This window comes from Bombina bombina, chromosome 12 (genome assembly GCF_027579735.1).
Source record: "Bombina bombina isolate aBomBom1 chromosome 12, aBomBom1.pri, whole genome shotgun sequence".
NCBI lineage: Eukaryota > Metazoa > Chordata > Amphibia > Anura > Bombinatoridae > Bombina > Bombina bombina.
Window position 1 is genome coordinate 131,828,007 of NC_069510.1, and position 17,088 is coordinate 131,845,094.

Consider the following 17,088-nt stretch of genomic DNA (forward strand, 5'->3'; position numbering starts at 1 on the left):
GTACCTCCTTAATTAATGCGCGGAGATGCTCTAATTTAAATTTAAATGTCACAACATTAGGTTCTGCCTGCTGAGAAATTCTTCCTGTATCAGAAATTTCTCCATCTGACAAACCCTCCCTCACTGCCACTTCAGACTGGTGTGAGGGTATGACAGATAAATTATCATCAGCGCCCTCCTGCTCTACAGTGTTTAAAACTGAGCAATCGCGCTTTCTCTGAAATGCTGGCATTTTGGATTAAATATTAGCTATGGAGTTATCCATTACTGCCGTCAATTGTTGCATAGTAACAAGCATTGGCGTGCTAGAAGTACTAGGGGTCGCCTGCGCGGGCATAACTGGTATAGACACAGAAAGAGAGGATGTAGAACTATCCCTACTTCCTTCATCTGAGGAATCATCCTGGGCAACCTTACTAATTGTGACAGTACTGTCCTTACTTTGTTTGGAAGCCATGGCACAATTATCACATATATTTGAAGGGGGAACCACATTGGCTTCCATACATACAGAACATGATCTATCTGAAGGTACAGACATGTTAAACAGGCTTAAACTGGTTAATAAAGCACAAAAACCGTTTTTAAACAAAACCGTTACTGTCTCTTTAAATGTTAAACAGGGCACACTTTATTACTGAATATGTGAAAAACTATGAAGGAATTATCCAATCTTTACCAAATTTCACCACAGTGTCTTAATGCATTCAAAGTATTGCACCCCAATTTTCAAGCTGTTAACCCTTAAAATGCGGAAACCGGAGCCGTTTGCAATTTTAACCCCACTACAGTCCCAGCCACAGCCTTTGTTGCGACTTCACCTATCCCAGGGGGGTATACGATACCAATTCAAGCCTTCTAGGAAAGTTTTCAGTGGATACCAGACCCTCACACATGTAGCTGCATGCACTGCGCTCAAAAGAAACTGTGCAATAATGGCGCGAAAATGAGGCTCTGCCTACTACAGTGAAAGGCCCTTCCTGATTGGGAAGGTGTCTTAACTAGTGCCTGGCGATAAAAACGTTCCCCAAACAATAAAAGTGTGAAATTTACTTCAAACTTTAAATAACAACTTAAATAAACAATCGATTTAGCCCTTAAGAGTGTCCACCAGTTAACAGCCCATAATTAAGCCCTTTATTCTTTCTGAGTCTAAGAAAATGGCTTACCGATCCCCATGAGGGAAAATGACAGCCTTCCAGCATTACACAGTCTTGTTAGAAAAATGGCTAGTCATACCTTGAGCAGAAAAGTCTGCAAACTGTTCCCCCCAACTGAAGTTCTCTCGGCTCAACAGTCCTGCGTGGGAACAGCAATTGATTTTAGTTACTGCTGCTAAAATCATACTCCTCTTTTAAACAGAACTCTTCATCTCTTTCTGTTTCAGAGTAAATAGTACATACCAGTACTATTTTAAAATAACAAACTTTTGATAGAAGAATAAAAAACTACAACTAAACACCACATACTCTTCACCATCTCCGTGGAGATGCTACTTGTTCAGAGCGGCAAAGAGAATGACTGGGGGAGGCGGAGCCTGAGGAGGGGCTTTATGGACAGCTTTTGCTGTGCTCTTTGCCATTTCCTGTTGGGGAAGAGAATATTCCCACAAGTAATGGATGACGCCGTGGACCGGACACACCAATGTTGGAGAAAAGGCATCTAAGCGAAGGAGCCAGGCAATTTTTGGTTCAGTACCTTGGATTGCACTTGTTTATTGGTGGGTGAATTTATCCACCAATCAGCAAGAACAACCCAGGTTGTTCACAAAAAATGGGCCGGCATCTAAACTTACATTCTTGCTTTTCAAATAAAGATACCAGGAGAATGAAGAACATTTGATAATAGGAGTAAATTAGAAAGTTGCTTAAAATTGCATGCTCTATCTGAATCCCGAAAGAAAACATTTGGGTTCAGTGTCCCTTTAAGTGCTAAGCACTTTCCCACCTGGATGCTAAGCTGTTCAAAGTTTTTTTTTTCTTTTTTTTTCTTCTTACACTATTGGAAAGGTTTGGTGATTACCTTTCCAACGGTGAGTCTTGGGGGTCTGTAACTGCTAGGATGCCTGAGATACAGGCTTCTAAGTAGCATGCCCCCTTTTCCTATACTTAACATTGTTATGTTTAATTAAAGTTGCACGGTGACGTCATTACGTCATTGCACATGATGTCACCGTGCATAACGTGAAGCCCCCGGAAATGCCTGTCACTATACAGGCCCGATCGCTGGGGTAGGAGCGGGTGGGAGCCCCCAGATCTCCCTCAAGTTGGGAGAGTGCTAGCGACGGCTCTGAGCCGTCATTAGCACCTGAGTGGGAAACTCTGCGACGGCTCAAAGAGTAAATTAGAAATTAATTTTTTTTTCATATATTTTTTTTTTAACTTTTTTTTTCTTTTTCCAGCCCCTGAAACTTACACTATTGGAAAGGTTAGGCGATTACCTTTCAAACAGTGGGTCTGTAACTGCTAAGATGCCTGAGATACAGGTTTCTAAGCAGCATGTCCCCTTTTCCTATACATAACATTGTTATGTTTAAATAAAGTTGCACGGTGACGCCATCACGTCATTGTGCATAACGTGAAGCCCCGGCGATGTCTGTCACTATACAGGCCCGATCGCCGGGGTCGGAGTGGGTGGGAGCCCCCAGATCTCCCTCAAGTTGGGAGAGTGCTAGCGACGGCTCTGAGCCGTCATTAGCACCTGAGTGGGAAACTCTGTGACAGCTCAGAGCCATTGTTAGCACTGAAAGGGTTAAGCAACCACTTTGCTTGGCCTACATAACATACAGATACAAACCCCAATATTACTTCTTCAATATAAGTTAAAGGATCATTACAGTTGTCATTTCAACAACGCATAAAATATTTAATTATTGCAATATACATTCATTGTTTATTTTGCTGCCTTTTGTTGTAAAATACATCTAAAATATGTGATTGTTTTACTTTCTCCAATGGAGGTTGGGGTTAATAATTTTAGGCAATTTGTGTAAGCTTTTGTTTACTTCACCACCCCCCTAAGATTCTCATCAGTTACATGTTTGTAAAAGGGTGTATTATCAGTATTGCTTCAACAATCATGATAGGAGAATCATTCTTTGCAAGAGTAACTAAGTTGAATGAGTGCTAAACTTCCTTAAAGGGATACTGAACTCAAATTTTTTCTTTCATGATTCAGATAGCATGTAATTTTAAGAAACTTTCTAATTTACTCCTATTATCAAATTTTCTTCATTCTCTTTGTATCTTTATTTAAAAAAGCAGGAATGTAATCTTACAAGACGGCCCATCTTTGGTTTAGCACCTAGGTTGTGCTTGCTGATTGGATGGCTAAATACAGCCACCAATCAGCAATCGCTATCCAGGGTTCTGGACCAAAAATGGGCCGGCTTGTAAGCTTACATTCTTGCTTTTTCAAATAAAGATACCAAGAGAATGAAGAGAAATTAATAATAGGAGTAAATTAGAAAGTTGCTTAAAATTGCATGCACTATCTGAACCATGAAAGAAAGAGAAAAATGGGTTCAGTATCCCCTTAAAGGTGCACTGAACCAAATATTTTTCTTTTATGATTCAATTTTAAGCAACTTTCTAAATTACTCCTATTACCAATTTTTCTTCGTTCTCTTGCTATTTTTAATTGAAAAAGAAGGCATCTAAGCTAAGGAGCCAGACAATTTTTGGTTCAGACCCTGGACAGCACTTGTTTATTGGTGGGTGAATTTATCCACCAATCACCAAGAACACTAAAAATGAGCCTGCATCTAAACTTACATTCCTGCTTTTCAAATAAAGATACCAAGAGAATGAAGAAAATTTGATTATAGGCGTAAATTAGAAAGTTGCTTAAAATGGCATGCTCTATCTGAATCACAAAAGAAAAAATTGGGGTTCAGTGTCCCTTTAAGGGAAGAGACAAGGGCAGGCTTCCCCAGTCTCTTTCAACTGCACATGCGCAAAAAGAGTTGGATTCTTTTGTTCTGGGGACAGGGAAATCAGTAAAATGAACAAACAAAATCATGTTGTTTACAAATTGTGTTTAGTGGTCCTTTTAGATGGAGAGAAAGAGCCCAAGAAAATCTTTAGGTTGTAAGTGCCATTATAATCTAGTATGAGACATTTAGACACCTGTTCCTAAAAGGAGACAAGTATGGTGGTATATGATACACTGCTAGATTCAGCTGGAAACATTATTACATTTAATCGTAAAGTACTCTTTAGGGTAAAGTTTGCCTGCTGCCAGCTATTTAAGAAGTAAAAACTGCTTCTTTTCTCATCTCCACCACCTCAGAAGTGGGGAGATCAATCACCCCAACACTTACACTTTCAGGGTAATTGACACTCTATACTCAAGTGCAATTGGTTGCGCCGGATCAGGGGGCGGCATTGCACAAGAATACTCTAATGCAATGATAAATGCTGCCGTGCAATGAAACATCACAAGTGGCGATTGCAGGCGGACAGATTCACTACTTGCGAACCTGTACGCCTGCAGGGATAGTAAATTTACCCATTTGTATTCTCAGTACAACTAAAATTCTGCCATTAAATTATACACAGCAAAAAAGCATAAACAGAGAGATGTGGCAGCAATTAAGAAAAAACAGGGCCGTCATATGCTCACATTTATCCAATCTTCTTATAAAAGTTTGCCTTATTATTTAAAGGGACATAAAGCCCATTTTTTTTGTAATTCATGCAATTTTAAACACCTTTACAATTAACTTCTAATATCAAACCTTCTTCGTTCTCTTGGTATCCTGTCTTGAAATACAGGGAGATATATGGCACTAGTTCTGTAAGAATGTTATACATTTGCAAGAGTACAAAATGGCAGCACATTTTCCTGCCATATACTACTGCAGACAAATGTGCACACTACCTACCTAGGTATCTCTTCAACTAAGAATACTATCAGAAATAAGCAAATTTGATAATAGAAGTAAACTGGAATCTTTTTTTAAATGGTATGCTCTATCTGAATCACAAAAGAAAAAACATAATTTATGCTTACCTGATAAATTTATTTCTCTTGTAGTGTAGTCAGTCCACGGGTCATCCATTACTTATGGAATATATCTCTTCCTAACAGGAAGCTGCAAGAGGATCACCCAGCAGAGCTGCTATATAGCTCCTCCCCTCACATGTCATATTCAGTCATTCGACCAAAGCAGACGAGAAAGGAGAAACCATAGGGTGCAGTGGTGACTGGAGTTTAATTAAAATTTAGGCCTGCCTTAAAGACAGGGCGGGCCGTGGACTGACTACACTACAAGAGAAATAAATTTATCAGGTAAGCATAAATTATGTTTTCTCTTGTTAAGTGTAGTCAGTCCACGGGTCATCCATTACTTATGGAATACCAATACCAAAGCTAAAGTACACGGATGAAGGGAGGGACAAGGCAGGAACATTAAACAGAAGGAACCACTGCCTGAAGTACCTTTCTCCCAAAAATAGCCTCCGAAGAAGCAAAAGTGTCAAATTTGTAAAATTTTGAAAAGGTGTGAAGCGAAGACCAAGTCGCAGCCTTGCAAATCTGTTCAACAGAGGCCTCATTTTTAAAGGCCCAGGTGGAAGCCACAGCTCTAGTAGAATGAGCTGTAATCCTTTCAGGAGGCTGCTGTCCAGCAGTCTCATAGGCTAAACGTATTATGCTACGAAGCCAAAAAGAGAGAGGGGTAGCCGAAGCCTTTTGACCTCTTCTCTGTCCAGAGTAAACGACAAACAGGGAAGAAGTTTGACGAAAATCTTTAGTTGCCTGCAAATAGAACTTCAGGGCACAGACTACGTCCAAATTATGCAAAAGTCGTTCCTTCTTTGAAGAAGGGTTAGGACACAGTGATGGAACAACAATCTCTTGATTGATATTCCTGTTAGTAACTACCTTAGGTAAGAACCCAGGTTTAGTACGCAGAACTACCTTGTCTGAATGAAAAATCAGATAAGGAGAATCACAATGTAAGGCAGATAACTCAGAGACTCTTCGAGCCGAGGAAATAGCCATCAAAAACAAAACCTTCCAGGATAACAGCTTGATATCAATGGAATGAAGGGGTTCAAATGGAACGCCTTGAAGAACATTAAGAACTAAGTTTAAGCTCCATGGCGGAGCAACAGTCTTAAACACAGGCTTAATCCTAGTTAAAGCCTGACAAAAAGCCTGAACGTCTGGAACTTCAGCCAGACGTTTGTGTAGAAGAATAGACAGAGCAGAAATCTGTCCCTTTAACGAACTAGCAGATAAGCCCTTTTCTAAACCCTCTTGTAGAAAGGACAATATCCTAGGAATCCTAACCTTACTTCATGAGTAACTCTTGGATTCGCACCAATATAAATATTTACGCCATATCTTATGGTAAATTTTTCTGGTAACAGGCTTCCTAGCCTGTATTAAGGTATCAATAACCGACTCCGAGAAGCCACTCTTTGATAGAATCAAGCGTTCAATCTCCATGCAGTCAGCCTCAGAGAAATTAGATTTGGATGTTTGAAAGGACCCTGAATTAGAAGGTCCTGTCTCAGAGGTAGAGACCACGGTGGACAGGACGACATGTCCACTAGGTCTGCATACCAGGTCCTGCGTGGCCACGCAGGCGCTATCAGAATCACCGAAGCTCTCTCCTGTTTGATCTTGGCAATCAAACGAGGAAGCATCGGGAATGGTGGAAACACATAAGCCATGTTGAAGACCCAAGGGGCTGTCAGAGCATCTATCAGCACCGCTCCCGGGTCCCTGGACCTGGATCCGTAACAAGGAAGCTTGGCGTTCTGGCGAGACGCCATGAGATCCAGATCTGGTTTGCCCCAACGAAGAATCAGTTGAGCAAAGACCTCCGGATGAAGTTCCAGCTCCCCTGGATGAAAAGTCTGGCGACTTAGAAAATCCGCCTCCCAGTTCTCTACGCCTGGGATGTAAATTGCTGACAGATGGCAAGAGTGAGACTCTGCCCAGCGAATTATCTTTGAGACTTCCAACATCGCTAGGGAACTTCTGGTTCCCCCTTGATGGTTGATGTAAGCCACAGTCGTGATGTTGTCCGACTGAAATCTGATGAACCTCAGAGTTGCTAACTGAGGCCAAGCTAGGAGAGCATTGAATATTGCTCTTAATTCCAGAATATTTATTGGGAGGAGTTTCTCCTCCTGAGTCCATAATCCCTGAGCTTTCAGGGAGTTCCAGACTGAGACTTCCAACATCGCTAGGGAACTTCTGGTTCCCCCTTGATGGTTGATGTAAGCCACAGTCGTGATGTTGTCCGACTGAAATCTGATGAACCTCAGAGTTGCTAACTGAGGCCAAGCTAGGAGAGCATTGAATATTGCTCTTAATTCCAGAATATTTATTGGGAGGAGTTTCTCCTCCTGAGTCCATAATCCCTGAGCTTGTTACAATCGTCCAATCTGGCCTGCGAAAGGTCATCCCCTTGGACAGATGTGGCCGAGAGAGCCACCATAGAAGAGAATCTCTGGTCTCTTGATCCAGACTTACTAGGGGGGACAAATCTGAGTAATCCCCGTTCCACTGATTTAGCATGCACAATTGCAGCAGTCTGAGATGCAGACGCGCAAATGGTACTATGTCCATTGCCGCTACCATAAAGCCGATTACTTCCATGCACTGAGCTACTGACGGGTGTGGAATGGAATGAAGGACACGGCAAGCATTTAGAAGTTTTGATAACCTGGCCTCTGTCAGGTAAATTTTCATCTCTACAGAATCTATAAGAGTCCCTAGAAAGGGAACTCTTGTAAGTGGTAATAGAGAACTCTTTTCCACGTTCACCTTCCACCCATGCGATCTCAGAAATGCCAGAACTATCTCTGTATGAGACTTGGCAGTTTGAAAACTTGACGCTTGTATCAGACTGTCGTCTAGGTACGGAGTCACCGCTATGCCTCGCGGTCTTAGTACCGCCAGAAGTGAGCCCAGAACTTTTGTAAAGATTCTTGGAGCCGTAGCTAATCCGAAGGGAAGAGCTACAAACTGGTAATGCCTGTCTAGGAAAGCAAATCTTAGGTACCGATAATGATCCTTGTGAATCGGTATGTGAAGGTAGGCATCCTTTAAATCCACTGTGGTCATGTACTGACCCTCTTGGATCATGGGAAGGATGGTTCGAATAGTTTCCATTTTGAATGATGGAACTCTTAGAAATTTGTTTAGGATTTTTAAGTCCAAGATTGGTCTGAAGGTTCCCTCTTTCTTGGGAACCACAAATAGATTTGAATAGAATCCCTGCCCGTGTTCCGTCCGCGGAACTGGGTGGATCACCCCCATTAGTAAAAGGTCTTGTACACAGCGTAGAAACGCCTCTTTCTTTATTTGGTTTGCTGATAACCTTGAAAGATGAAATCTCCCTCGTGGAGGAAAAGTTTTGAAGTCCAGGAGATATCCCTGAGATATGATCTCCAACGCCCAGGGATCCTGGACATCTCTTGCCCAAGCCTGGGCGAAGAGAGAAAGTCTGCCCCCCACTAGATCCGTTTCCGGATAGGGGGCCCTCTCTTCATGCTGTCTTGGGGGCAGCAGCAGGTTTCTTGGCCTGCTTGCCCTTGTTCCAGGACTGGTTAACTTTCCAGCCCTGCCTGTAACGAGCAACAGCTCCTTCCTGTTTTGGAGCGGAGGAAGTTGATGCTGCTCCAGCCTTGAAGTTACGAAAGGCACGAAAATTAGACTGTTTGGCCTTTGATTTGGCCCTGTCCTGAGGTAGAGCATGGCCCTTACCTCCCGTAATGTCAGCTATAATTTCTTTCAAGCCGGGCCCGAATAAGGTCTGCCCTTTGAAAGGAATATTAAGCAATTTAGATTTAGAAGTCACATCAGCTGACCAGGATTTAAGCCATAGCGCTCTGCGCGCTTGGATGGCGAATCCGGAGTTCTTAGCCGTAAGTTTGGTTAAATGTACGATGGCATCAGAAACAAATGCGTTAGCTAGCTTAAGTGCTTTAAGCTTGTTCATAATTTCATCCAATGGAGCTGTGCGAATGGCCTCTTCCAGAGACTCAAACCAGAATGCCGCCGCAGCAGTGACAGGCGCAATGCATGCAAGGGGCTGTAAGATAAAACCTTGTTGAACAAACATTTTCTTAAGGTAACCCTCTAATTTCTTATCCATTGGATCTGAAAAGGCACAACTATCCTCCACCGGAATAGTGGTACGCTTAGCTAAAGTAGAAACTGCTCCCTCCACCTTAGGGACCGTCTGCCATAAGTCTCGTGTGGTGGCGTCTATAGGAAACATTTTCCTAAATATGGGAGGAGGGGAAAAGGGCACACCAGGTCTATCCCACTCCTTGCTAATAATCTCTGTAAGCCTTTTAGGTATAGGAAACACGTCAGTACACACCGGTACCGCATAGTATCTATCCAACCTACATAATTTTTCTGGAATTGCAACCGTGTTACAATCATTCAGAGCCGCTAATACCTCCCCTAGCAATATGCGGAGGTTCTCAAGCTTAAATTTAAAATTAGAAATCTCTGAATCCAGTCTCCCTGGATCAGATCCGTCACCCACAGAATGAAGCTCTCCGTCTTCACGTTCTGCAAACTGTGACGCAGTATCTGACATGGCTCTCACCTCATCCGCGCGCTCTGTCCTTAACCCAGAGCTATCGCGCTTGCCTCTTAATTCTGGCAATTTAGATAATACTTCTGTCATAACAGTAGCCATGTCTTGCAAAGTGATTTGTAAGGGCCTCCCTGATGTACTTGGCGCCACAAAATCACGCACCTCCTGAGCGGGAGGCGAAGGTACTGACACGTGAGGAGAGTTAGTCGGCATAACTTCCCCCTCGTTGTCTGGTGATAATTTCTTTACATGTAAAGATTGACTTTTATTTAAAGTAGCATTAATGCAATTAGTACATAAATTTCTATTGGGCTCCACATTGGCCTTTAAACATAGTGAACAAAGAGATTCATCTGTGTCAGACATGTTTAAACAGACTAGCAATGAGACTAGCAAGCTTGGAAATACTTTTCTAAATAAATTTACAAGCAATATAAAAAACGCTACTGTGCCTTTAAGAAGCACAAAAAGCTGTCACAGTTGAAATAACAATGAACCAAAATAGTTATAGCAACCAATTTTTCACAGTAAATGTATTAAGTTAGCAAAGGATTGCACCCACCAGCAAATGGATGATTAACCCCTTAATACCCAAAAATGGATTAACAATTTAATAATTAACGTTTTTCTCACAGTCAAAGCACACTGTCACAGGTCTGCTGTGACTGATTACCTCCCTCAAAATGAATTTTGAAGACCCCTGAGCTCTCTAGAGACGATCTGGATCATGGAGGATGAAGTAGACAGATTGTGACTGAATTTTTACTGCGCAAAAAAGCGCCAAAATAGGCCCCTCCCACTCATATTACAACAGTGGGGAAGCTCAGAAAACTGTTTCTATGCAGAAAACAAAGATTGCCATGTGGTAAAAATCATGCCCCAATAAGTTTTATCACCAAGTACCTCACAAAAAACGATTAACATGCCAGTAAACGTTTTAAACATACATTTGAAAAGTTATGAATTGTTATTAATAAGCCTGCTACCAGTCGCTTTTACTGCAGTTAAGGCTCATACATTATTTCAGTATTAACAGTATTTTCAGAGTCAATTTCATTCCTTAGAAAAATACATTCAGTGTACACACACTCATCAGCCTAATACCAGTCGCTATCACTGCATTTAAGGCTGAACTTACTTTACATTGGTATCAGCAGTATTTTCTCAGTCAATTCCATTCCTCAGAAAAATAATTACTGCACATACCTCATTTGCAGGGGGGCCCTGCATGCTATTCCCCTTCTCTGAAGTTACCTCACTCCTCAGATGAGAACAGCCAGTGGATCTTAGTTACGTCTGCTAAGATCATAGAAAACGCAGGCAGATTCTTCTTCTAATGCTGCCTGAGAATAAACAGCACACTCCGGTGCCATTTAAAATAACAAACTTTTGATTGTAGAAATAAACTAAGTTAAAAAACACCACAGACCTCTCAAAGCGACCTATCTAGTTAGGCTGCAAGAGAATGACTGAATATGACATGTGAGGGGAGGAGCTATATAGCAGCTCTGCTGGGTGATCCTCTTGCAGCTTCCTGTTAGGAAGAGATATATTCCATAAGTAATGGATGACCCGTGGACTGACTACACTTAAAAAGAGAAATTGGGGTTTCATACCTTTACTGTAGTTAACAATCAATTCTAATAGAATATTCCCCATATACACTGCATGTAATATGTCCTGCTCACTGTCCTAAATGCACTAAGTTTTCAGAATTTAATGGACAGATATACAGTAGAACTGCAAATTAACCAATACATAATACGATAATTTAATAACACTTACTTTTAGCAAGGAGGATTCTTTATTTGACACCCATCAGCCAATCACAGACTCATATACAGTTATGTGAAGCCTTGCATACACTCAGCAGGAGCTGGGGCATCAGGAAGTGTGCACATAAGACTTTTACAATTAAAGGGACACTAAACCCACATTTTTTTCTTTTGTGATTCAGATAGAGCAGAAATTTTAAGCAACTTTCTAATTTACTCCTATTATCAATATTTCTTCGTTCTCTTGCTATCTTTATTTGAACAAGAAGGCATCTAAGCTTTTTTTTGTTTCAGACTCTGGACAGCAATTTTTTATTGGTGGATGAATTTATCCACCAATCAGCAAGAACAACCCAGGTTATTCACCAAAAATAGGCCGGCATCTAAACTTACATTGTTGCATTTCAAATAAAGATACCAAGAGAATGAAGAAAAATTGATAATAGGAGTAAATTAAAAAGTTGCTTAAAATTGCATGCTCTATCTGAATCACGAAAGAAAAAATTTGGGTTAAGTGTCCCTTTAACTGTTTGCACCAGCTCTTTTACAAACAGAGGCTTCTGTCAGACTTCAATAACGAAACTAACAATTTCTTCAAGTGATGAATAAAATGTTATACATTGTTGTAAACACTTCTGCCATACATCTCTCAATAAACATGCACACTTCTAAACAGATCGAGCTATGCTCTTCAACAAAGGATACCAAAAGAACAAAGTCACTTTGATCACAAGTAAATTGTAACATTTTTCTTTAAATTACTGGCTCTATCTGAATCATGATAGTTGAATTCTGACTTTATTGTCCCTTTTATATTTCCACCATTAAAGAAATATGTAACCAACAATTATTCAGATATTATTATTATAATTTATTTGTATAGTGCCGCAAAGTTCCGTAGTGCTGGGTACAGAGATAGAGATATATAATGACAATGATTTGTGATAAGATACAAAAATATAACAGACTAAACAAATCTAGTAAATGAGCAAGAGGGCCCTGCTCCGGAGAGCTTACAGTTTACAGGTTGACAGTGCAGGGACATAAGATTTGGGGTAGCTTGTCATATGGATTGATGTTGCAGCAGTGAGTCAAGGCAGTTCATGAATTATTTTGGTTAGGATGAGAGATGGAGGAGAGATGGTAAGCCTATCTGAATTGGTGGGTTATCAAGGAGTGTCTGAAGCTACACAAGGTTAGAAACAGTCTTATGGAGCGGGGTAGAGAGTTCCAGAGGACAGAAGCAGCATGTGATAAGTCTTGGAGGCGGGAGTGGGACATAGAGATAACAGGAATGGAGAGACATAGGTCAGAGGTTGATTGAAGAGGACGGGATGGGGAATATTTGGAGATGAGAGAGGAAATATAGTTGGCGAGTGAGACTGTTGACTGCTTTGTAAGTTAGGGTTAATAATTTAAATTGTATTCCGGAGTGTTGGGGGAGCAAGTGTAGAGACTGACAGAGCGAAGCATCTGATGTAGATCGGCAACTTGATGAGTCTAGCAGAAGCATTCATAATAGATTGGAGGGAGGAGAGGCAGTGTTTAGGAAGGTAATTTAGAACTAGACTGCAATAGTCAATGTGTGAGTATTTTTGTAGTTTTCTGAGTAAGAAAAGGACGAAATTTGTAAATGTTGCATAGGTGTGCATGGCAAGATTTGGTAAGTGCTTGTATATGTTGGGTGAATGTGAGTTCTGAGTCAAGTGTGACCCCCAAGACAACCCACCTGGGATGAGGTGTTGAGAATAGAGTCTTCAACTGTCAGACGTTAGATGTCTCACAGAAGAGAGAATAAGAAGCAGCTCAGTTTAAAAAGATTGAGTTGGAGTTAGTGTGAGGACATCAGGAGGAAATTGCAGAAAGACAGAGATACCAGGAGAGGAAAGATAGATTTGGGTATCAACAGCATATAAGAAGTACTGAAACCCAAAAGGAGGATATAAAAGCAAACAATTAAAAAAAAAAAACAATTTACTTCAATTATCAAATGCGCTTTGTTCTCAGGTTATCATTTGTTGAAGAGGATACCTAGGTAGGAAGTGTGCACGTACACTGCTGCCATCTAGTAAAAGAAGCAGAAGCACAAAAGGGGAAAAGAATGAGAAGAGAATAATTTTTTCATTTGGATTACCCGAAATTCAGGTTTATGATGTTATGTGTCATTCTACTAGAATCCCTTCACTAGTGGTCTTTAACTCTAATAAACTTTACAAAAAGTAAAGTTACCCACTTGACAAGCTCAGCTACCAACTAAATTGTTTGTTACAAAACAAAATGTAGTGATAATGTTAATGGATATAACTAATTAATATTATCATTCTAGGGGCTATTAAGAATTGTGATATTACTTTTTATGTATCGTAGATTGGTTATAAGTGGCAGATATAATGAAAGACATTTAACATTTTTCATATTTTTCAAATCATGCTGCGCCGCAAAGCTAAAAATAAATGACCAACTTCAAAGAGATATGATAATCTCTAATAGATCTGTGAAATGGGAAACAATTGCCACAACCAGCTTTAAACAACGTTCCAATTTACTTTTATTATCTAATTTGCTTTGTTCTTTTGGTATCCTTTGTTTAAAAACAGAATTTATGTTTACCTGATAAATTACTTTCTCCAACGGTGTGTCCGGTCCACGGCGTCATCCTTACTTGTGGGATATTCTCTTCCCCAACAGGAAATGGCAAAGAGCCCAGCAAAGCTGGTCACATGATCCCTCCTAGGCTCCGCCTTCCCCAGTCATTCGACCGACGTAAAGGAGGAATATTTGCATAGGAGAAACCATATGATACCGTGGTGACTGTAGTTAAAGAAAATAAATTATCAGACCTGATTAAAAAACCAGGGCGGGCCGTGGACCGGACACACCGTTGGAGAAAGTAATTTATCAGGTAAACATAAATTCTGTTTTCTCCAACATAGGTGTGTCCGGTCCACGGCGTCATCCTTACTTGTGGGAACCAATACCAAAGCTTTAGGACACGGATGAAGGGAGGGAGCAAATCAGGTCACCTAAATGGAAGGCACCACGGCTTGCAAAACCTTTCTCCCAAAAATAGCCTCAGAAGAAGCAAAAGTATCAAACTTGTAAAATTTGGTAAAAGTGTGCAGTGAAGACCAAGTCGCTGCCTTACATATCTGATCAACAGAAGCCTCGTTCTTGAAGGCCCATGTGGAAGCCACAGCCCTAGTGGAATGAGCTGTGATTCTTTCAGGAGGCTGCCGTCCGGCAGTCTCATAAGCCAATCTGATGATGCTTTTAATCCAAAAAGAGAGAGAGGTAGAAGTTGCTTTTTGACCTCTCCTTTTACCAGAATAAACAACAAACAAGGAAGATGTTTGTCTAAAATCCTTTGTAGCATCTAAATAGAATTTTAGAGCGCGAACAACATCCAAATTGTGCAACAAACGTTCCTTCTTTGAAACTGGATTCGGACACAAAGAAGGCACGACTATCTCCTGGTTAATGTTTTTGTTAGAAACAACTTTCGGAAGAAAACCAGGTTTAGTACGTAAAACCACCTTATCTGCATGGAACACCAGATAAGGAGGAGAACACTGCAGAGCAGATAATTCTGAAACTCTTCTAGCAGAAGAAATTGCAACCAAAAACAAAACTTTCCAAGATAATAACTTAATATCAACGGAATGTAAGGGTTCAAACGGAACCCCCTGAAGAACCGAAAGAACTAAATTGAGACTCCAAGGAGGAGTCAAAGGTTTGTAAACAGGCTTGATTCTAACCAGAGCCTGAACAAAGGCTTGAACATCTGGCACAGCTGCCAGCTTTTTGTGAAGTAACACAGACAAGGCAGAAATCTGTCCCTTCAAGGAACTTGCAGATAATCCTTTCTCCAAACCTTCTTGAAGAAAGGATAGAATCTTAGGAATTTTTACCTTGTCCCAAGGGAATCCTTTAGATTCACACCAACAGATATATTTTTTCCATATTTTGTGGTTAAACACTAAAAAACTCTAAGCCATCTCCGTGGAGATGTTGCCTGTACAACGGCAAAGAGAATGACTGGGGAAGGCGGAGCCTAGGAGGGATCATGTGACCAGCTTTGCTGGGCTCTTTGCCATTTCCTGTTGGGGAAGAGAATATCCCACAAGTAAGGATGACGCCGTGGACCGGACACACCTATGTTGGAGAAATAAAACCTAGGTAGGGGCTCAGGAGCAACAATAAGCCTAACCAATCCTCTTATTTTTTAAAACTAGGGGAAAAAAGAAGATTTTTTAGTACTTGTCATTACTGTAAAATACAACACTATATTTCACTAAATGTTGATGACATCAGTAAGCCATAGTTTATAACTGATGTTTAATGGATGAATATTGTATTGTGCAAAACTAGCACACACAATTATTTTAATTAAATAAAAATGTAACGTGATGAAGGATAAATGTTCACCATTTCCTTTTTTTTTCAGGAGTTTCTGTCAGATGAAAAGTTCAATGATGAGGATGACTTGGAAGAAAAACTTACAGCATTTAAAAGTAAGTTGTCAAATGAAGACAAATTAATTGGTTTATATATTTTATTAGATAATATGCCTACAAAGCAAATTACTTAAATGAACGCATGCCCCCCCGTAAACTACTAAGGGTCAGATTACGAGTGTTACACAACAGCGATACCTGGTTTATGGTGGGTGTTTCCCCACGTCGGATGTAGCACTCGTATTACAAGTTGAAAGTAAACACGATCACTTGAGCGCAATTTAAGTTAACGCAAATCGGGATCTCGCAAAATAAGTGTCACAAAACACATCAAAAAATATATTTAAAGTTACAGTTACTCTAATAATAATACCATGTAATAAAATTATTCAAAAAAAATATTGCACAAAAAAGTTATAAGGGCTCAAAGATATGAGGTCTCAGGTGTTAGAAAAAAAGGCTGCAAAGGGCTTTAACATAGAGATAAATACATATATATGTTTAATGATATGTGTATATATATGTATATACATACACACATATATATGTTTATATTTGTGTACATATGTATTTATTTATATATGAATGTACAGACATTTATACTCATATAAAGACATCAATACATATGTATATGTATACATACATAGACATATATATAAGTGCATTGGAGCCTTTTGCAGTCAAGTAGATGAAACATTGAAAAAACATATTTATGCAATATGCAGATTAAATAAAGTGTTATACCGAGTACTGTAAGTTTTTACTTTCAACTTCTAATACGAGCGCTAACTGACAAGCTTACTTCTAGAGGAATTAGCGAGCGAGCAGGAGCGTTAAATACCGCTCCACTTGTAATCTGGCCATAAATGTCTCAGTTGGCTCATGTAAAGACGGCTTTGTAAGGTTTCTTCAGATACAGGATTAAGTTATGGGTAAGCATTACATACAGTGAAATAAGCTTGTCTTTCCAGCGATTACATGATGGGCTAGAAATGACTAGTAGCAGACTGAGGTTTTCTGCCAGAACCTCAAAAAAAAACAAAAGACACAGGATGTGCATAGCACCTTGCTCTTAAAACAATTCCTTTATTAGGAGCAACATGCAACGTTTCAAGCCCTTCAGCCCTTAATCATGCATTTTGGAGTTGTTACTGAAGTATACAAGGTTTACCACTGTCATTTTGTTAGCAAAAACTTACATTGTTTTGCCATTCCTCCTCTGCTGAGACAAATTAGGGATATATATATATATCAAAATAACAAAAGTATTGCATTGAGCAATGAT

At 40.2% G+C, this 17,088-nt stretch overlaps 1 protein-coding gene across 1 annotated transcript in view; it reads left to right on the forward strand.

Annotated features, from left to right (window-relative positions):
* The window catches only part of AIF1L (allograft inflammatory factor 1 like), a 141,027-nt gene that overhangs the window by 50,959 nt on the left and 72,980 nt on the right, over positions 1 to 17,088 (forward strand). The window contains exon 3 of the mRNA XM_053696116.1: positions 15,794 to 15,860. Coding sequence (XP_053552091.1) covers positions 15,794 to 15,860 — 67 coding nt within the window. The remainder of the gene's footprint in view (positions 1 to 15,793; positions 15,861 to 17,088) is intronic.